Raw genomic sequence first — 21,584 nt, 5'->3', positions numbered from 1 at the left:
AATCATAATTTCTACTTGCGACATAAATAAATTAAAATTCTTCTTGGCCTTTGCTGTAAGACTCCCGGTTTCCTAGCATGATAATACGACAAACAAGGAATCAGAGGGAAGATTTTAATTTTCTTTTGTTCACGGATATCCATGTGAGATCCGTAATAACACCAGTAATCGATTGTTTCAAAAAAAAGAAAAACATTAGTAATCGATTGATGTTAAACTTATGCAAAAATAAATGAATCCCTCAACTCAGGAAATCTGGGGATTAAATAGATAAATATGATCGGTGTTTGGATTATTTTATATAGTTATCTTTTATTATCTAGTTATTCGTAATTGAAAATTAATTTTTAATTTATAAATTTAAATAATTTAGAAAATGTATTGATAAATTATAATTTCATTAAAATTAGAAAAATAATAAGAATTAATTATTGTTTCTTTAAGTGATTATATAATTATTATAAATTAAGTTTCAAAAATAAAAATATATTAGAAAGAAGTTAAAGATTTACTCCTTCCATCCCCAAATTAGATGAGTTGACTTTGGACACGTAACTTAAGGTGCATTTTAGTTTCGAAATTTATTTTTTTAATTTTCCTTTTGTAAACATTTATTTCATATTTAAATTTTTATTTGTAAAAATAAAATTTTAAAAATAAATAACGTAACTATGCGGTGAATGGAATTAAAAGATGGAGGGAGTACAAATCAGAACGTCAAGTGAGTCCGAAACATTAAAGGCAACCACAAATGGCATATCATGATTCTATGACATTGGCAAGCAAGCAATTAGAGAACAAACCAGACAATGAAGCAAAAATTATGAGAATTTATCAGTTTATAAAATTTAAACTTCTGCAATCAGAGGATAATAAGCAGGCATCAAACCTCTACAGACCTCTCTAAAAATTCTGTAAAAGACCAAAATATCTCTTACATCTAGCAAACTATTAGCTATACCAGCTTGATTGTTCCGGAATCATCGGAATATAAACAATTCACTGGGTCGCCTTCATTTGCTAGCCATGTAACTCACATGACCCTTTTCAAATGCTATTGCTAATTATTTTTATATGAGAGACTGTGTCCGTGGCAGAGAGAAACTCACCATAATGCTGTGTTTGGTTCAGAGAGTAAGAACAAAGGGAGGTGCATCCCTTCTAGGCCCTGCAACTGATCGATAAACATATAATTTATCAGCAGCATCATGAACACTTCCTTCATCCTTCATCACCTCAACATTCAACCTTGGCATGAATTTTGCAAGAATTCTGCAACCGTTCATTGTCACATTGCATGCTGACATCCAGAGACACCGCATTGATTCGTACTTTTTTAAGTTATAGAGTAAAGCTGCATTCCCAAATGGGCAATCTCTTATCTCTAGTTTCCTTAGCTTTCGGCAACCTTCCATCAAAGGTTCCATTCCCAAGTCACTTTGCCCCGCAAAAGCCACAGAAAGAGTTTCCAGGTTTTTAGCATACTCCCCAATATAATCAAAACATCGGTCAGTTAGTAAGCCTGAAACAGCAAGTCTCTGTAGATTTTTGCAAGTCTTGACCACTGCACCGAATGCCTCATCCATAGGCTCATATGTCATAGAATCTGGCTGGTATGGATTCATTATGCAAAGGCGGAAATGAGTGATATCAGGACAATTCTTGACTATAGTTGCAACTGCGGCATTAGTCATCTGCCTGCAGAAATATAAGACATAGTGAAGCTTGGGGCATCCTTTAGATACTGCCACAAAACCCGACTCTGTCACCCCTTGAAACATAACCTGATTAAAAGGATCTGCAGGAAACACTCGCAGTTCCTCAAGTAAGGGACATCTAGATCCAACAGCTTCTAGCCCCTTATCTTCCACTGTGTCAAGAACCTATACAAAATTATACTTTATCAAAAGTTGAAAAAGTATTACTTGGAGTATGCCATCAAGAAATCACATACTTTACCAATACCAACTATAATAAGTTATCCCTAGCATGTCTTAGATCATTGCATCTGTGGAATCTTTTGAACAATTCAAAATTTTAAGAATTTCTGTTTATAATTTAGCAGCCTTTTACTTCACTATCAAACAAAGCACATATTAAAAATTGTTTTGTGATAGGAAAACTGCACCAGATTTACCAACACCCATTTCATATTCTATAGCTCGATGACCAAATATCTTTTGATCTGAAACATAAATTTCAATGTTAAAGTTTACTCTCAATATCCTGTGATTACTTATGAATTTTTAATTGTTAACAGAGATGATTGGAATATACCACTACTAGTATCATATCAAGTTTATACCTTTTGGACAACTACACTTACTTGTTAAACCACTTCATCCAAATCTCACATGAAATCTTATGCTATTGAAGTCGCTCATAAATGAATCTGGAAGTGGAAAATAGGCAGTACAGAGAAGCAATTAAAGGATCAGATCTGCAGTTAAATAGTTGTGAGTAGTGTAAATTTAGGGTATATAGTCCCAACCTTGTTTCCTTGTTACAACCTAAGACTAAGGTTTATCCCAACGAGTGGTCATGGTGGGTTGGATGTTCTTGTGTATGATCGATATAAATCAATCAACAAAGTTGCAATAGTATTAGAGAAAAACTTTGTTAAAATGGAAAGTAGTGCTACAGAAATTTCTTACCCAAAGGCGTCGTAAATTTGAACATTTACTAAGAAGCTCGGCAAGTTCATCACTTTGCAGAGTGGCACAACTTAAATTTAAAAATCTAAGATTGACACAGACCAGGTATAGAGCTGGTAGATAGACTGAAGAAACTTCCCTTAGACCTGAAAGTGTTTGTAAATTTTTGCATCTACTAAATATAGTTTCAAGTTCTGCAAATTGGCGGGGCACAAGCTGTTGCTGAAATGAACCGGTGCCAAGCTCCACTAGCTGGGGTGCCTTCAGCAGTAGCTTTTGTAATTGTTCCAAAGAGATATTTTTATTAACCTTTAAGACCCTTAATGCCTTGCATCTGTCAACCAACCTTTCAAGAGCATCAAAAGTAACATCACTGTTCAAGCAAGCAAAGTTTAGCACTTCTAAAGACACAAAGGTCTCAGGGAAGCAACTTAACCACCCCCCACCAAAATCATCTATGCCATTCTCCTGTATGTCGAGCTCAGTCAAGTTCCTGAAATTTGAATCTTATGAGTTCCAATCTTTTTTACAAGTTATATCAAACACGAGCATGACAAATCATGAAATAGTGAAATGTGAAAATTATGGCCAAGTACTAAAAAAACTTTTGTTAAATATTTGTGTAGTTGAAAAAGTTTCCTTCACATTAACTCAATTATTGCACTTTCTTCTGTCGCTGACAGACTCCTCTCAACCCCTACCCCTCTTTTATCTGTCTACAAGGAGGAAACAGCATCTAAGAATGCTTTTGGTTGAACAGGATAGCATAATATACTGTATATATTGATAGTATAGGATCACATATTAAATGGGAAACATTCCTAATTATATAATTTATCCACGCAGACATATTCTTCTAATGAGGATTAAAATGGACAAAGTACTAAAGACAGTTACCAAGAAGAGACCAAATGAGTAGCAGTTAATACTCTGAATCGACTAGATAATATTTGAGGATTCAAGATATTTTAGAAGAGTGTGACATAAAGTTTGAAGAACATGACATCCATCAAATGTTCTATATTAGGTCCAACATCAAATCAAGAGAACAGGATTTTTTTCCCTCTCTTTATGAAAAAGTAGAGATTCTTCAGTTATCACCAAAGAAATCTAAGAGGACAAAACCATCAGCTCCCCACCTCCAAATCAACTCATTATTATTTCAACCACAAAACTAAACAGAAACTTTATAAAGTCTTCCATCTAAATGAATGCACTATGCACATGACCTGAGCATTGCCACCAATATAAATCCCATGAAATTAGTGAATTACCTCACATTTGTAGGTTTGAACTAGTCAATTTCATCTAAAGCACTCCTCAAGTAAAGCAATTGTATACTTATCAACTATTCTCATTTTATAGAATCCCACTTCAAGATATCCATGTTTAGTAAATTTAGCAAATATAGTTATAAAGTCAACGGAGCTCATGTTCATCAACAGTGCAGAAAAGTAATAAATCTCATGTATAACCAATACAGCAATTAAACATTATATATACATATAATGTCAATTGAAAAAGTGCCAAACCCTAACTTTACATACAAGAGACGAACTTAACTTTACGAAGATTAGAGTCTTACTTGCAGTGGGTTGCAATTGCTTTGAGACCATCAGTACTAAAACCATCACAGCTCAAGAGGGACAGAGCTTTGAAACCCAGAAATGACTTCGCTATAAACTCCAAACTCTCATCTCTAACAACCATTCTCTTCAACCTTAACTCCTCCAAAAAGGGATAAAATTCAGCAAACACAACAAGCCATGAATGAATATCAGCCCCCCAATTCTGCGGCACCAAATTGAAATCAGAAAATCTTGGCTTCCCCTTTAAAGTAACACTCCTCATATTCGGAAACCTCCTAACCAGAATCTCGGGTGAGACCGAGTAGCAATTCCCAATAAAAACCTTCCTTCTGCTCCACCTCTCAGCATTATACCAAACTTTACACACTAGTGACACTGAACTCCGGTCTTTTCGAGATGTCACAAAGGTTAACACTGGTTCCAGTACCTCATCTGGAAATGGTGCAGTTTGATTTGAACCAACCAATTTGGCCAAATTAGTGCCTCTCTTTCTATCTGAATTCATATCTGTATCAATCATCTATAACAACTAACAAGCTCCAAAATTCACACACTCAAATAAGGAAAACAATCAACATGTATAGTTACATGCCAAAATCAATCTTGCTAAATCAAAGTGCTGAACTTGTATACATTTACATGCATATCCCAAACAAACACAAGTTCATACACTCATACAAAATTCATAGATCAGTTATGCAATATAGTCAACGACACAACATGTACTCAAATATACAAGATTCAAGAAACAGATAAATTAGTAAAGGTCTTTCTGTAAATACATTTTAGTCAAGAAGAAGGACCTTATTAATGTTATTAATGAGATCGAAGCTAATAAAATATTATCACTCAAATAAAAACTGAAAAATAATTATTATTATGTGATAATGAACACACGGTAAAAAATTCGAAATAATGAGAAAGAATTGACAACATAACGAAATATACTCCAAATTGAACAACTTTATCTGACCATTCATCAAAATGATTCAAGAAAACATTGAACGGTCATATTAATGAGCATATACAAGAAAGATTCACATAAACTCAGGGAAATAAAAAGATTTTAATCAACCTGAAATTTGGATACTCTAAACCGAAATTTCATATATATAGGAGAAAATTTATAGAATGTGATTATTTTATTTACAACTATGCAATAAAAACCTGAAAAGAAAATTGAGATAAATATAGAATATATAAAAGAGCGAGTCCACCATGGTATTATTATAGGAGAAACAGCTAACACTGCTCTCTTCTTGTTCTGTCATCGGTGGATATAATTTGTGGATATCGTATCACGAGATTAACATGTTTAATGGAATCAAGCACACCCGACGACATACACGAATTTGATCGATCGACAAAACAGAACCACTTAGGGGTCGTTTGGTTCGTGGGTTTCTGGAATCAGGTATGGGGTTTGTCGTGTTTGGTTGAAAAAAACAAAATCTGAAACCCATACCTTAAACCCCCAAAGTATGGGTTTTTGATACCCAAGTGGGGAGGTGGGTATGAGATGGAGGTATGAGCTATATTCATTTTTATTTTTTTGTCTTTCTTGAAGTAATAAAATATTAATGTTTGATACAAAATTAAATCAATGATGCAAAAATATATGATAATAATAATTTTATTAATATTTTTAATTTATATATATATTAATAACTTATTTTTTATAAAAATTGTATATATTGATTCCAACACTCAACCAAACACATGATATCAGATATGATACCTCAAACCCATACCAGCTTAACCCGATTTCTCATTCCAACCCGATACCACCTCTCGAACCAAACTACCCCTTATTATACCTTATACGCATAACTAACGAACTGAACAGGCCAAGCCCATGTGTTCGACCGTTTCCCTTCTCAAAATCCGTCAATCCGAACTTATGTAAATAATTTGCCAACGGTTAGAAACTGGCATCAATTTGATATATTTAATTACTCACTCCGATTTAAAATACATATTTATTTTTTAAAAAAAAATTCAAAATATTTATCCACTTCATCAACCATATATCACATATTATGTTTAATTAATAACTTAATACATCTCTTTTTATCTCAAAATCCATTTTTGTAATTTTTAAAACTTGGACATATAATTTAAAACGGAGAGAGTATTAAAACTAATTTCATTATTTTTGTAAAAATAAAAATCTAATACCCCCACCGAAGGCCTCGTCTACAATCAAAGATGGCCAACGGATCATAATTTACGATTTCACTCTCAACCACCACCCCTTATTAATCACTTGTCAACGCACCCAATTTATCAGATTCCAGTTTTAAGGTTAGAAATTCAAATTCCACGTCCACATATATTTATATTCTTTCTTCTTTTCAAATGATACTGCTCGTTGATATGTTCCGTTCTGACTCGATCGAGTCTGCTCAGTATGCGTTTCTTGCGCTCCATAATCTCGCCGTCAAAGATGAAACGTATGCGTCTTTCGTTCATTTATTTTCCAGTTGAATGAATTTCTTTTTGTTTGATTAAATTATGATTAATTGCTGTTGATTATAGTGATTTGTTTGATTTTAATTAAATTTTTTATTTGTTTTGTACCTTGATGAGTCAAGTTCATGGGTTTGGCGGTCGTGTGCGAGAGAGATAGCGTAGCAGTGGTGGCGGTGGTTGAGAGTTGCGGTGACGGCGGGATCCGCCTTTAGAAAGAAAAGCGTTTATTGTGCCTTAATTGAAGGCGTTATTTGTGCCCCATAATTGAGGGCGTTATTTGGGTCTCATAATTGAGAGCGTAAACCGCGCCTCATAATTGAGGTTGCTAATTGTGCCTTGTTTTAAAGGCTTTAATGTGTCTTAATTAACGGTGTTAATATTTTATTAATTGTGCCTTAATTAAGAGTTTAATTGTCTCAATTATGAGTTATAATAATTGTGTAAATATTTTGATCAGCACATGCATATACACGTGATTTTATTAATAATTAATTATTGGATGAATTTTTATTTTTATAATTTATGTAATCTAATATATATCGTCTTATATTTTTCTTGTTTTCTTTGTTTTATTTTCAGGATTTTTGGAAGAAGACCGGTTTTTCTTTTCGGACATTAAAATTTTATTGTCTAAATTTCTCCGGTCATCTTGCATATCCGACGGTTAGATAATAAGCTTTATTGAATGAAAGAATTATCACAGTGAATTGTCGATTCTTATTTGTGAGATTTATTCTCATTTCAAAAAAAAAATAAAAAATCCAATACCCCCTTGCAGTAAAAAAAAAAAAAAACTATGCAAAAAATATCACATTCTAATTTTTTTTGATAAAATAATCATTTTTATGGAAATGACCAAATAATATCATATTTATACACTTTTTTTTTCTGATGTTTTAGAAAAGGCTACACGTATCTTTAAAACGGGTAACCTTCTTAAAATTTTGTTTCATAATCATAAAATTCCTTAAAACAATTATTGAAATATGAATCCATGATATTATACTTAATAATTGCAATAAATCTCTCAAATTCCTCCGGTTCGGAAAAGCAAAAAGATGAATGTGGGATACACTAATCTTTATTGACATGGAGTTATACTGTCGCACAGTACAGTTGTTAGGCACGGTCGTACTGATGATTGATGAAAATTTGCTGCCATAGGTCTGAACTTGAAGGCAACTTGCAGACAGATTGTTCTAAACTCACTTGTCATTAAAAAAACACAGTCAAAATGCATCAAATTATGACTGCCTCAGATCTGACTTGAGTCCCTTCCAAATATGAACCGTCTAGTCCAGTCTGTTATCACCAGAGCCCTTGTACGCCAACTGACTAATTTACTGGCACCAAACAAATTTCAAATTTCAAATCATATGCATAACCATGCCGAAATCAACCCCAATTTTGTAGAGAAGTGAAATAATATGAAACAGACACAAGGGACTTACCTTGCATATACAGAGTACCAGAGCCACTGAGAACTATGGCCAATTGAAACCCAATCTCCAGGAAGTTGAGCTGCTGTCTGCTCTCCTCCTAATGGAGCAAACTGTCCTAGATGCTTGTACCTTGAGAAAATCATGCCAAGTTGTAAAAAGAAGAAGCTATATTTTGGGAATGAGAAGATATGGATTAACGTTCAGTATGCTTGCGATTTCAATAGAGACGACACCTATTGACGTATTAATTACAGTTGACACAAAAATTGTCATAATCTCGACCATAAGATGTGACATTATTGCTGATGGTGGTTATAATTCCGCAGGCGCAAAAGAAGATAAGATGTGAATACACGTGGAAATCCTTGTACACACACAAGGAAGAGGAAAATATCATATAGGCACCCATGCTTGGTGCTGACAGAGTGTCACTGCTGAAGAAGCTATTGCTATGAAAGCGTGTCTGGTATTATATTGAGCTGGAAAATCTCTTCTTCTGGATAGACACGTCGACACTAAGAAATATAGGAGAAAAGACAGTTGGTACACAGGCTACTGCTGATTTTTCTGATGAAATCTAGTCCACAAAACATGTATAACTCATATGTAGCTTATAGTATACTCATTTGTTATTTAAATGTCAGAGGTTCCTATTTCAAATCCCAAAGCCCAGTCCGGACTCTGGAGGGCTGCACGCCTTTTTGACATGATCTTCCACCAACACTACTGTTCTTATATTTGCTTAGCCATATGGGGTTGGTGCAATTTTTATGGACAAAGCAAGGTAATTAGCAATTCAAAAGCTGCAATACAGGCAACTGTAACTTTAAATAATCTCGTAATGCAGCTACATCCTACATCTAAATGAATGCCGATCCGGACAGGAAAAGATTACTGGCCAAATTATGACAAGTACCTGAAGGGTTTAAATCTGTGGCGACCTGATTCTCTGAAACGAACTGGACCTTCTGGATTTTTCTCACACTCTTCCATGCGGTTGAAACAACTGGCAAGATAAGCACCTTGCTGAGCTGCAACCTGCAGAATAGCATCAAGTAAAAGTCCGCACGTGAAAGATGCATTTAGAGGACATGGATTAAAAGACTGTTATTGTAAACTAATATCCACTTAAAACTAACCTGGGCTGTTGCTGGAAGATTCTTCATCTGAGAATCAACTTGGGAGAGAGCTAATTTGAAGTCCTCAATGTTCAATTCGATAGATTCTTTTGCGATATCCCCTTTAGACTCCTTCAAAATATCAACAAGGCTGCTCATTTTTTTATTCTTCAAATACAGCTCCATTTGAGGGTATCTCTCGCAGATGTCATCGAGAGCTTCTTGAAATTCTTTTACTGTTAGTGTTCCAGAGCTATCTTTGTCAGCTTTACTAAATATTTCTGAAATGTCTTCCTAAAAAAGACAAAAGTTGGGAGAAGATTAGTATCATTTAATAACCAAATGCCAGTGACATAAACTCATAAACTCCAGTATTGTGCTACTCTGTACTTAATGATTTAATGAAGCTGTTAAAAAAGGAAAGCACAATCATATTAGTCATCCAGATATAACCACCTCATGCGTTTCCCAGAAAAATTAAGGTCACTGTAAGGGTTGGAGGTAGGTATATGCAATTTATATACTGGCATGTGTATAAGTATGTAATCATGAGCACTTTAACACAGTTTCAGTCTATACATTCACAAAATTAAAAATTTGGATAATACCATGACTTTTCGCTGATTTATTGTGGCACAATCTCCGAGTGCATATATGCTATCAGTTCGTTCAACACGTAGCCACTCATCAGTTGCTAATACCCGTCTATTAACCTACATCAGTAATCAGATCCTTGTCATAAAAAATTACCGTAAATGGTGCAAAAAAGAAAAGCCTAAAATGCAAAGATGAGTTACGGATTAACGAAATATAACACCTGACCAACTTGCTTCATGAAATCCATTATGACTGGACGTGTTCCAATACCAGTTGACCAAACAACCATTCCGTAAGGAAGAGAAGAGACTTCCCCCGTCTTTACATCTTTGGTAGAGATCACAGAGTCTGAAACTTTGACAACCATTGAGCCCATTTTGAGGTCAATGCCATCTCTCTTGAATTTTCCCTCTGCAAACACTGTGATTCTTTTATCAAACCTGCGAATGAAGAGCAATGGATGATATGAGAGCATATAAGATGAGTAGAAAGAGAACTAATGTACACATATACAATCCTATACATACAAAATTTCCAGAAAAGATTTTTGGCGTTCACCATGATTTTGATTACCAAGTAAATGAGCAAACAGATAATCAATCAAAACCATCTCAAGTTAGTGAGGAAAAATAAAAAAAAAGGTTTATTTGTTAGAGTTAATTACACTTTGTAACCCCTAGGTTTGCTCCAAACGCAGTTTAGTACCTGAACTTTAAAACATGACAATATGCACCCTACACTTAACATTCCCGTGCAAGTTGTAACCCCTGGTCACTATTCCGTCCAAATCTGCCGTTAACTTTAACTGTTTGAGAGGTAACAGTGTGTATATTAGTTTTTAACATCTACTTTATCCCTTATGATCCCTCAAAGTTTATGTATTATATTTTGAAATTATTTCTGAACACACACAACGATGAAAAGAAAATGAAAATAATTTTTAAAATATGTATTTATTTTAAAAATATTAAAATAAGTTACAGCGTTTATGTAAAAAAATAAATTTTCAAATTCTAAATCTAGATACATATTTTAAAAATTATTTTAAATTTTTTTTACATCGTTGTGTGTGTTCAGAAATAATTTCAAAATATAATACATAATTTTTGAGGGGTCACATGGGGTAAAGTAGCTGTTTGAAACTAATATACACACTGTTATCTCTCAAACAATTAAAGTTAACGACCGATTTGGACGGAACAATGACTACGGGTTACAAATTGCACGGGAATGTTAAGTGTAGGATTTATATTGTCACGTTTTAAAGTTCAGGTACTAAACTGCGTTTCGAGCAAACTTAGGGGTACAAATTGTAATTAACTCTATTTGTTATTATCAAATTCCTACTTCCAAGTGCTGAATTTTGCGTTCCCTGAAGTGTTTATCTTTGTGTGTATTAACAAAATAAGATCGATAATGCTTGTGTGGGCCTGTGGTGTAACCTACTTATTGTAAAATTCCAAACTTGTTAGGCTATATGGTAGTGAGTACATGCAACTTGAAATAAGATCTATCATGCAGATTTAAGGCATCTATCTCAAAAACTGACAAATCGTGTGGGTTTATGGGTATCATTAATTGAATTACATAGAAGAACAGCAAAAAGGAGAAACAGTTGCTTTTATGGTAACAGATACTTACATGTTCAAAATATGATCACCTGCCTCCAGAAGTGTTATCTTAACCAAATCTTTAGCCTTGGGATAGAGCTTTACTAGATCTTCAGATATAAAATCATGAAGCTCAGCCGCAAACTCAACACCAGTTGGACCGCCGCCAACAATAACAAATGTGAGGACTCTTCTCCTCTCCTCATCGGTTAGGTTAGGGAGGCTGGCCCTTTCAAAGCAATTGATAACCGTCCTACGAATCCTTTGAGCATCTTCTATTTCCTGAAAAAGGAATATATTCCTGGAAATTTAATATAACTCCAATACAACAGTTAAACAGCCGTCATTCTCATCATTAGACTTTCAGAGAGACATTTCTTTTATCTATACTTAATGCTTGTCCCACCGTCAACACATACAGCTGGAATTGAATATACACACAAAACATGTTGAGCGTAAACAAAAAATGACATGGTTAAAAAAACAACATAAAAGCATTCGTTCATTTCCTGTTATCTGCACCTAAGCTTTTACAGAATTCATCTGGACTACAAAAACAAAACTGCAACTATACATGAGATACGTTCTCTTAAAAAAGTTACCTTCAAAAAATGACAATTTTCCTCGACGCCGGGAGTATTAAATGTGTTTGCACGAGCTCCCATGGCAACTACAAGATAGTCATAATCAACAACAAATTCTGAATTCCCGTCCATTTTACCTCCCTGGGTGGGTTTACAGTACACTTTCTTATTTGCAGCATCTATCTTGAAACATTCAGCTTCCCAGAAATGAATGTCTACATTTTTCTGCAAGAGCAGATGTAGGAAAAAATTAGTTTAATTTTTTAAATACATAAACAATACGAAATATGCCATGCAAGGCAGAGTAAACTTTATGAAAAGCTGACCAGAATTGAAAATATATGAAGAGAGACAGTGAGTCAAGCTAGACCTACACACCTTCATGTGGGACCGGGAAACCTTTTAAAGAGAATAATAACATTACAAAAGACATCATCAAAACATCAACTGTAGATTCTACTAACATGAACTGAAATCAACTATTATATTTAGTCCCAACTAACACAAAGAAGAATGTGCCTCTACAACTCCACTATACTATCAGGTGTATGCGGACCTATCCCCTTCAAGTTTACCTTTCTGACAATGTTACGAATAGGTTCCACTATGCTGCGAGGTTCCACAGTGCCACATGTAACACTTGGTAGCAGAGGGGTAAATGCAAAGTAATTACGTGGTGATATCACTTGAACATCGTATGAGGGATCCTTCAGACTTTTCAAGAAACTTGTTCCAGCCCAACCTGTGCCTAGTACCACCACTCTCTTTTTCTTCTTACCATCCTCAGATGCAACAGCACTGCTTAGCTGGGTACTTGCATTTGCTTCAGAATAAGCCAAAAGACTTCCACCACTGAAATACACAACTTCAGAAAGTAAGAAACAATGGATAAACACAGGCATCTAACTATATATGACATATCTCTTGGTATATGCATAAGTTTAGAACCCTTAGAATGCAATATACCATTTGATATATGGATGCTTTAATGTCTATCTGCCTTGTTATTAGGGAAAATCCAAGCAGCTTATGTTTTTACGACAATCTCAAAAATTTGTTAGTGAGTTTACATGCAAACTGCCTTGGAATCCTACAAGACCTTCACAACTTTCCAATATAACGTATGATCCCTACCTACACATTAGTCATGCAAAATCCACGCAAGAATGAACACCAAACCCTAACAGTATGATCGAGAAGAACTGACAGTCTGACGCCCTTGCAAGAATTTTTAATGGTCAATGACTTTCTCATCACTTAAAACGGTAAGTTATCCTTAATAGAGCCTTAACAGTTACTCAAACAAGGTTACTGCAGGTCAGTACTTCATTTCTTAAGAACTCGTTTCTCTCTTTCCATAGTGAATTTGTCTTCCTGATGTCATGTAGCTCAGCAATTAATTTTGAATCATACATTATAAATTTGGCTGGAGGCTTAATAAAGACATCTAGTGCCTAGTCAATCACTTAATCCAGAGACCTCCAGATTACTCATCTACTACTATATCCGGTACTCATAAACTGATAAGCCTCTTAGAGCATCTCCAATGGGGTTGGCTATAATCGTTGGCTAAATTGAAGCAGTAAGACATTATGTAAAATTTGCTGAACCTATAAGATATTGTGCTTCAATGGTATTGGCTATATTGGTTGGCTATAATTTAAAATAGTATGTTATTAATATTTTAGATTGTTAAAATAGAATATATCAATTTAATATGGGAATAAATGATGTGTAATCATCCTACAGATTTCTTACAGTTCCGTAGGGGTTCGACAAATATAGTCATCCATATTAGGTTGGCTAAAATTATAGAAAACAAATGGGTATGGTTAGATGGGTATGGTTGGAGTGTGCCTTTGCCAAAAGGTTGACTATATTTTTTATTTTTTATTTTTAGTATGCCAACTCCTTTCTTTGATTAGAGATGCTCTTAATAACGATGCTCTTAATAACTGCAATCGCATTGATTCAAACACAAGCATTAACCAAAAAACATAAATATAACATAAAATTAACACAACAGCCACAAAATGAAATTTCTACATTAAGCACGGCAAATCATGATCTATTATATCCATACCTCCAAATCTATTACTTTTCAACAATCAAATCGCGAGAAACTCGATATGACTCGATTTTTATGTTAAAATTTAGATTCAACGTCTCGAATCACATAACCAAACCGCGAATTAGCACGAACATAAATAAACAAAAAAAAACGTATATAATATTATACCTGACGGTGAAGACGACAAGCAAGCTAGAGAGAGAAGGATTGTCGCGGAGAGTTTTGGAGAATTTGTGGAAGATGTTCCAATTATTCCTCATTTTTGGGTTCCTTTTGATTACTCAGATCCGATTCACCGCAATAAGCCTGTAAAATAACGATAACAATAACCTGGAAATAAAAACAAACTGATCAAACAAATCAGAGAGAGAGAGAGAGGGAGGGAGGGAGAGGGAGAGAGAGGGGCGTGTAACTGACCTGCTACTGTTTTCAGACTATGAGCAGCCAGTGCAGACTCGTGACTGTTAAAATAAGTTGACACGTGTCAGGTGATGGTGGGGCCAGTAGTTGGTCAAGTGTAATTTAATTTTTCGACAGGGTAATGTATTAAGTAATTGGATGTATGATTAATATTATTCCTAGAAATATATTTTTATTAATTATTAATTACAGATTATTATTAATAAAATATTAATAATCACAAAAAAAATTAAATCAAATAAATAAAAAATACGGAAATGACAAAATCATTATTTTATAATAAAGTAGGTAATTGGTCCAAACTGTTCATTCATCCAAATCTGGATCACTCGAATTAATTATTGAACAATAAAGAGAATTTGAGATAATCTATGTTTGATTAGAATTTTTGGATAGCCGTTGAGTTTGTCTTACTAGAATCTAAAAATGAAATATATTCCCTCCGTCTCTAAATACTTTTCCTGTTTGTACTTTTCACATTTGCCAATACACACTTTTGATCGTTAATATCTTTCAATTCGTAGTAGCATTAAATATAAAATTTTCACTGTATTAAAGTACTTGTGAACACGAATCTAACAAGATCACTCAATGCTATATTTAATTTTATAGATTAGATATAAATTAGTAATTTGTCTCATGTTATGAACAGTACCGACATCACAAACAAGAAAAGAAAAGAGAAACGGAGGGAGTAGATGATTTCAATGCGATCTTCTTATTTGTAACGGTTTTCATGATCGTCCTAAAAAATCGCCATATATATGATTTGTCAGGATTTGGACGCAACAACCCTAACGATGGGGCAGCAGCAACACACCAGGTTGTATTATCAGCGCTTAGAGCATTCCCATTGGCATCCCCACATGTTTCTTGTTTCTGTAATTTAAGGGATTTTTTAATTTATTATCAAAATTGAAGCTCCATCCGAAACCCCAAAATAGAATTTAGTTTTAGGAACAAAAACTAAAACCCCATATTTGGGGACTCACGGTACATTCCCCATTCCCTTTCCTTTCATTTTTTAGTTTTATTTTTAGGTGTAATTGATTAGATAGTAAATAAAAGTAAGAAAAATAAGTAATATAAAAAGGAATATAGGGATGGGGTAAGATAGGCATAGGAATGAGATGCAGAAGATTTTAAATTCATGAAGATAATTTTGGGATTTTACTAAATTTAAGAATATAGGGATAGGAATGAGGTACCCAATGTGAATGCTCTTAAGAGGAGGAACATCGGGGGAAAAAAAGTCTGTTTGCCTGGGTTTAAAGTCTATTTTTTAAGTCATTTCCGACTTTAAGCTGAAAAATGTTTGTTTATGTAATAAGTCAGAAACCGGCTTAAAGTCAGAATAAGTCGGAAACTAACATAAAACCAGAAGTTAGTTTGAGATATTTTTTCCAATGACTTTAATTTTTTTTTTGAACATTTTTTTAATAAAAATTTGGGAATTTATCAAATATACTACTTTTTAAGATCTTATTTGCAAAAATACCATCTTCCTAAATTAATTGCATATTTACTAAACTAAGTTTCTAAATTGCAAAAATACTACCCCCTCCCCCTGCAACTAAATGCAACCTCATATGCAACTGAATGCCTGATTTCAAGTTCCACTTTTCAAATGTCATTTTCGACCTCATCCTTGGAATCCATATATATATATATATATATATATATATATATATATATATATATATATATATATATATATATATATATATATATTCTGAAAATCTGGTCGAAAATGACATTTGGAGACTGAAACTTGAAATCAGGCATTTGGTTGCATCCAGTTGATTCTATTTTGATCTAATGGCCCCGCCAGGGGCACCCATACATCGGTTGTAATTTACAGTTTTCAGTTGCATTTAGTTGCTTATGAGATTACATATTCAGTTGAATATTGCCCCTGCGGGGCCTGCAACCCAAATCCACTACAATATCACCCCACCCTAAAAAAATTCAATTGCTTATAAGGTTGCATTCAGTTGATTATATTTTGATCTAACATACAGTTTTCAGTTGCATATGAGATTGCATTCAATATATATGGATTCTAAGGATGAGGTCGAAAATGACATTTGAGAACTGGAACTTGAAATCAGGCATTCAGTTGCATGTGGTTGCATTCAGTTGCAGAAGGGAGGGGTAGTATTTTTGCAATTTAGAAACTTAGTGTAGTAAAACTGCAAATAGCTATTTTTGAGAAAAGTAAATTTGCAAAAATTTACTTTTTCCTATATATTTATGAAAAAACCCCTAAAATTTTCCAATAAATAATAAATTACACATAAATCACTTTTATTTTAATTATTATATTATTAATAACCCATAAGTCATCAATAATTCAAAAATTATTCGAATATACATTTTAAGTTCCCACCTTATCAAATAAGTCACGTTAAGTCCTAAGTCAATTAAATCATAAGTCATAAACTCTCCCAAACGGGCTCTAAGCTGCCTGACTTGCCAGAGGATATCCACAATGATATTTTTTGTGCGATTTCGTTTAGTTTGCGGATCCTGTAAAACACTCTTCTCCGACTCTAACATAAAAGCTCAGCTTACTCAACAACACTCTTACCAGGATCTTCTGATATGTAAAAAGGTTAGGCATAACGTTGGAATAATCATACCCGGTTCGGTTTGCATTGCTTGGCTTCCAGATAAGATTTCTGTCTGTGGAATCCTGCTACGGGTCAACTGAAGGAAATTTATCTTCCATCTCAATATCCTAAAAATTGTAGACTCCTCGGATTTAGTTTGGATAATGGTGAGTGTTGCTACTTTTCGACCCATTCTTCCAGGGAATATACTCATTTAATTCTGATACGTAGATTGTGTTCACTTGAATGTAATGGAATAAGTGAAGAATAAAATGAAAAATATAAAGAAATTTTATGAAGAAAGAAGAATATGTGAATAAATAGTGATTAAATATGAGTAAGTCTAAATTTTTTATGATGAAGATCGTAAGAGAACATGATAAAGATGTGGAATGACCATTACTTCTAAAACATGTTGATTAGATTTCTAATTCAAATAGTTTAGAATGAAACATTGAAGTAATGAAAATTATATACATTTCTTGAATCAACCCCAATCTCAAGTACAAATTTCATTTCACTTTCTCCTCATTCCATTCCATTCATGTAAAACTACACGGGACATTCCTGATACAGTTTTGCCGTATATTTGGAATTGAAGGACCAGAGTCAATATAACAGATAACTTGGGGATAACCTAGTAGTAAACGCTTGAGTTCAAATTCTCTGAAAAAGAAGAAGAATCATCCTCTTCACCATCCAAAGTTAGGACAAATCCAAAGTATGACAAATCTGTCCTGGGACATATATACAGTAGCTCAGGCAACTCTGGATTTCACAAGGTAATTGGAATTTTCTGGACTAGTCTTGAATTCGAGTTATTGCACTTAAGGAGACATTTAATAACAGACCAGGTAGTTTCAGTGAGCCCAAGCATAATGACCAGCTCAAAGCAGCTGTGATATAACCAGGTAGTTTCAGGTAGTTCTGATTTTTATTTTTTTTTTTTTAGATTTAATCCTGCTCATCTGTAGTTATCTGTAGATTTTAATTAAACTGGATTTGCAACTTCACTAGCAGATTAGGTTTCCTAAATTCAAGCCCATTAACTTTAAAGATACTTTCTTAGATGGGTTTTCTAAGTATGATTATTGGGCACTTCCTGCTTGTTAGTCCATCTTTGTTCATTTGTTCCCATAGTATAATTTCCAATCTTTCAGTAAACTATACTACTGATAAACAGACATAGCAAAACCCTCAACATTGTAATTTTCAAGAAAACAGAAAATCGCTCTAATCACATATAAAAAACACTTGTGGAAGAGATCAGAAACAATCCAAAGAAGAATAGATCAACAGGAAACAACAATCACATTGAACAAAACTGTGAAAGAACAGACAGAAATTAGGCTGAATTATGCTTTCCGGTATGTACATTTCATCCTCAAAATCTTGCATTGTTTCACTAAAAATGTACAAACAAATACAGACAAGCACACTCTTCCTCTTCAATGAAATGGTTGAAGAATCAAAAGCCGGCTCTCAAAGATCCTTGTGGTGTACAAGCCAAATGGCGCATAACTAATCTCTAATCAACCAAGAGTTGTCTTCTTATCTAATGATATAACAATACCTAACAAAACAGTGTTACTTACAAAACTGTACATCTGTGTAACTTATACCTCTGTTTCCAGTTCCATAAACAATCTCCTTGACAGTGATAGTTGATTCTTCCCATTCAAACGAGACTGTGCAACCCTTGATTGCTTCGGGGCATTAGGAGCTTCAACCTCATAAGTATCACCCGAATTCTCAAACTCAACAGGATCTCTAAATGCCAATTTCTTCGTGGGAGTACTATATGCAAAATGCCATTCCTTTGCAATCACAGTCTGTTCATCAACAGAACAAAACTCGAATCACTACAAATTTCTTGAATTCCAGAACCAAAATTAATAAAAACCAAAACTTCAAATTGCAATAACTTACCGCTGCCCTAATCGAATTCGACACATTAAACAGCGTCTTCAAATCATCATGTTCCACACCACATAATATCCTTATCTGCATATAAATACCAAACAAACATCAATATAGCTCAATCAAACATTACAGAACATATATCATATAGTTTAAATAATTGATTACTCTCTCTCTCTCTCTCTCTCTCCACACCGCACAGGATCTGAAGTAGAAGGGACTCACCAAAATGTCTTGAGGAAGGGAATCAAGTGCAGATTTTTCAGAATCCAGAACTGAATCTCCTCTACAGTGCTTCTTCTTGGGAGTAGTGAAACAAGAATCCACCTCCATGTGATTAGCCACAAAAACCCTCTTTCTACCAAATGACCATGACCTTGAAAGACTGGTATACTCAAACCCCATCTCTTGACCTTGAGCCATCTCCGTTAATTTATTAATTTACCCAAAAAAGATCTGAACTCTAACCCTAAATCAACAAAAAAACAATCAAAACTATCAGAATCAACCAAAGGTAAGAATTTCAGTACAATAACAAAGTAAAATCAGCAGTAAATACCTTGAAATTGAAGCGTGCTGTAATAAAACCCTAGCTTGTTTACTGGGTCTGATTGAAAAAACAAGAACAGTTGAAAGATGTGTGTAATATTCAGATTTAGAAATATTATTAATGAGAAATTAAAATGTGTGTGAAACAATGTATAGCAAGCAGAAATCAAGTAAAACTAGCCGTTACAAATGCACACGTGGCAGGATAGAATTGGTGGGAAATAAACAAGTGGGGGAAAGGTTCAAAGTCGGCTGCTACTTCTGTCTCGATATTCTAGCTTATCTAACACGTTTACGTGTTTGGCAGTACGTTGTTTGGAGACCGGTCGGGCTGACTGACACGTGGCGGTTGACGTGTTTTGGTGGTTAAGATGTTGACACGTGTGGAGTGGAGAATGAATGGACGGTGCGGATTATGAATGGATGGTGGGGATTGAGGGTGTGAGAAAACCGGCAGAGGCGGTTAGAGGTAAAGTGGAAACGGTGGGAGTAGTGGAGTGGGGAATTCACACACGTCAAAGTGAAGTGGGTGAGTGGATAGTTGAGTCAAAATCAATTACGTCAACTACAAAAAAAATTTAGTATATTTTATTAAGATAATAATAATAATACAATTATATATTTTATTAAGATAATAATACAATTAATTAAAAATATTTCCTTTTCTAGAATTTTTCATTTTTTACATTATATACTTATATATAATAAGCGTAAGGGAGATAATTTGGTCGCATGGTCACATGGTCCAAAAACTTATCATCCGTTGGATCGTATATTGAACAAATAAATACCGTTAAATTTGAACAAAATTAACTTCTAATTTTATAAGTCAACTGACATCTATATGCATGTTTATAATTATTTTTCTAGAATCCAAAACAAATTCTCTCTTTCACATGTTTATGATTTTTTTAATCCAAAATAAATATTTCCTACCAGCTTTAATTGTAGAATCATATAAATCACAAAATTGTTTTTATCTAATATATTTTAAAATTAATAAACCGGATATTTTAATCCAAAATAAATATTTCCTACCAGTTTTAATTGTAGAATCATATAAATTGCACTGTCACAAAATTATTTTTATCAATATATTTTAAAATTAGTAAGTCAAATTTAAATCATATTATAATAATTCTAATATAAAATACATTTGTAAATATAATCTAATCGAAGTTGACGTCAAATATTCTACTCAACATATATTAAAATTTGATAGAAAAAATTTAATACTTTGGCATGATACATAAGAAAAAAGGAATGGCTTGATTACAATAGTTTATTTTTTATAAAAACAAGTCTGAAAAGTAGAACTATATACTTTTACAAGAGTTCTAACTTACAAACAAATCATAATTTCAAATTTTATTTAATTCAAAATTTAAATTTATTATTTATAAATTAAATTCTTTCACACCACTTACAATATATTAAATTTTTTTATAAATAATTAAAAAGCTCCCGTGCCTTGCACGGGATATAAGCTAGTATTTAAAATACGTGTATCAATGAGCAATGAGCACAGTTGGATAGCTCAAGTGGTTAAGAGCGTATCCTCTATCGTCCTGAGTTCAACCCTGGCTCACATCCTCTGTCGTCCCAGGTCCCGAGTTCGACTCACATTTATAAGGCTATAAGTTATATTTGTCAAAAAAAAAAAAATACCGTGTATGAATCCGAAGCAGCCAAAAAAGGACATGATTCTGACATGGGTTAATTGTTTTCCCGAACAAAAATACTTGGCAAGATATATAAGTAAATATTGAAAATCATAATTTATTGTAAAAATGGCTCTCATAATTCTGGTAAAGCTTGGCCATGACAGAATAAGGTTGTCAACTAGTCACGAGACAAGTACCAACAACTCTACTAGAAGGTTATAGAACAGTTAAGTCGTACAAGGAAACAATCATGCGGTGTTGTTTTAATTTGCAATTTGAGTG

At 33.7% G+C, this 21,584-nt stretch overlaps 3 protein-coding genes across 3 annotated transcripts; all 3 read right to left on the bottom strand.

Moving 5' to 3' along the window:
* Window positions 1-790: 790 nt before the first annotated feature.
* Window positions 791-5,484, bottom strand: LOC108206294 (protein TRANSPORT INHIBITOR RESPONSE 1). Its single transcript, XM_017376541.2, has 3 exons — window positions 4,240-5,484; window positions 2,655-3,147; window positions 791-1,883 (listed from the first exon to the last, which is right to left on the bottom strand). The coding sequence occupies exons 1-3, from the start codon at window positions 4,761-4,763 to the stop codon at window positions 1,128-1,130; spliced, it is 1,773 nt and encodes a 590-aa protein (XP_017232030.1). The 5' UTR covers window positions 4,764-5,484; the 3' UTR covers window positions 791-1,127.
* A 2,207-nt stretch (window positions 5,485-7,691) lies between these two features.
* LOC108209787 (external alternative NAD(P)H-ubiquinone oxidoreductase B2, mitochondrial) lies at window positions 7,692-14,551 on the bottom strand. Its single transcript, XM_017380890.2, has 10 exons — window positions 14,306-14,551; window positions 12,642-12,918; window positions 12,085-12,291; window positions 11,514-11,764; window positions 10,093-10,312; window positions 9,884-9,988; window positions 9,297-9,569; window positions 9,074-9,195; window positions 8,167-8,286; window positions 7,692-8,058 (listed from the first exon to the last, which is right to left on the bottom strand). Exons 1-10 carry the CDS (start codon window positions 14,395-14,397, stop codon window positions 7,971-7,973), a joined length of 1,755 nt encoding a protein of 584 aa, XP_017236379.1. The 5' UTR covers window positions 14,398-14,551; the 3' UTR covers window positions 7,692-7,970.
* A 3,945-nt stretch (window positions 14,552-18,496) lies between these two features.
* On the bottom strand, window positions 18,497-19,831 carry LOC108206918 (F-box protein At1g61340). Its single transcript, XM_017377349.2, has 4 exons — window positions 19,649-19,831; window positions 19,315-19,558; window positions 19,099-19,173; window positions 18,497-19,001 (listed from the first exon to the last, which is right to left on the bottom strand). Exons 2-4 carry the CDS (start codon window positions 19,510-19,512, stop codon window positions 18,786-18,788), a joined length of 489 nt encoding a protein of 162 aa, XP_017232838.1. The 5' UTR covers window positions 19,513-19,558; window positions 19,649-19,831; the 3' UTR covers window positions 18,497-18,785.
* Window positions 19,832-21,584: the final 1,753 nt, after the last annotated feature.

Source organism: Daucus carota, chromosome 2, assembly GCF_001625215.2.
Source record: "Daucus carota subsp. sativus chromosome 2, DH1 v3.0, whole genome shotgun sequence".
Classification (NCBI taxonomy): domain Eukaryota; kingdom Viridiplantae; phylum Streptophyta; class Magnoliopsida; order Apiales; family Apiaceae; genus Daucus; species Daucus carota.
Note: the sequence above shows the minus strand (reverse complement) of the source record. Positions and strands in the feature narration are given on the sequence as shown.

What these genes read in the sequence shown, in the direction of transcription:
- LOC108206294 (XM_017376541.2), bottom strand. Translation starts at nt 4,763, where the DNA reads ATGATTGATACAGATATGAATTCAGATAGAAAGAGAGGCACTAATTTG. An exon ending in GCAATTGCAACCCACTGCAA is followed by an intron (nt 3,148 to 4,239) that starts GTAAGACTCTAA and finishes TTCAAATTTCAG; the next exon opens with GAACTTGACTGAGCTCGACA. An exon ending in CAAATTTACGACGCCTTTGG is followed by an intron (nt 1,884 to 2,654) that starts GTAAGAAATTTC and finishes AATTTTGTATAG; the next exon opens with GTTCTTGACACAGTGGAAGA.
- LOC108209787 (XM_017380890.2), bottom strand. Translation starts at nt 14,397, where the DNA reads ATGAGGAATAATTGGAACATCTTCCACAAATTCTCCAAAACTCTCCGC. An exon ending in GGTGATCATATTTTGAACAT is followed by an intron (nt 10,313 to 11,513) that starts GTAAGTATCTGT and finishes CTTCATTCGCAG; the next exon opens with GTTTGATAAAAGAATCACAG. An exon ending in CACAGATTTAAACCCTTCAG is followed by an intron (nt 8,287 to 9,073) that starts GTACTTGTCATA and finishes GATTTTCTCAAG; the next exon opens with GTACAAGCATCTAGGACAGT.
- LOC108206918 (XM_017377349.2), bottom strand. Translation starts at nt 19,512, where the DNA reads ATGGCTCAAGGTCAAGAGATGGGGTTTGAGTATACCAGTCTTTCAAGG. An exon ending in CCCTTCCTCAAGACATTTTG is followed by an intron (nt 19,174 to 19,314) that starts GTGAGTCCCTTC and finishes ATTTATATGCAG; the next exon opens with ATAAGGATATTATGTGGTGT. An exon ending in CGAATTCGATTAGGGCAGCG is followed by an intron (nt 19,002 to 19,098) that starts GTAAGTTATTGC and finishes GTTGATGAACAG; the next exon opens with ACTGTGATTGCAAAGGAATG.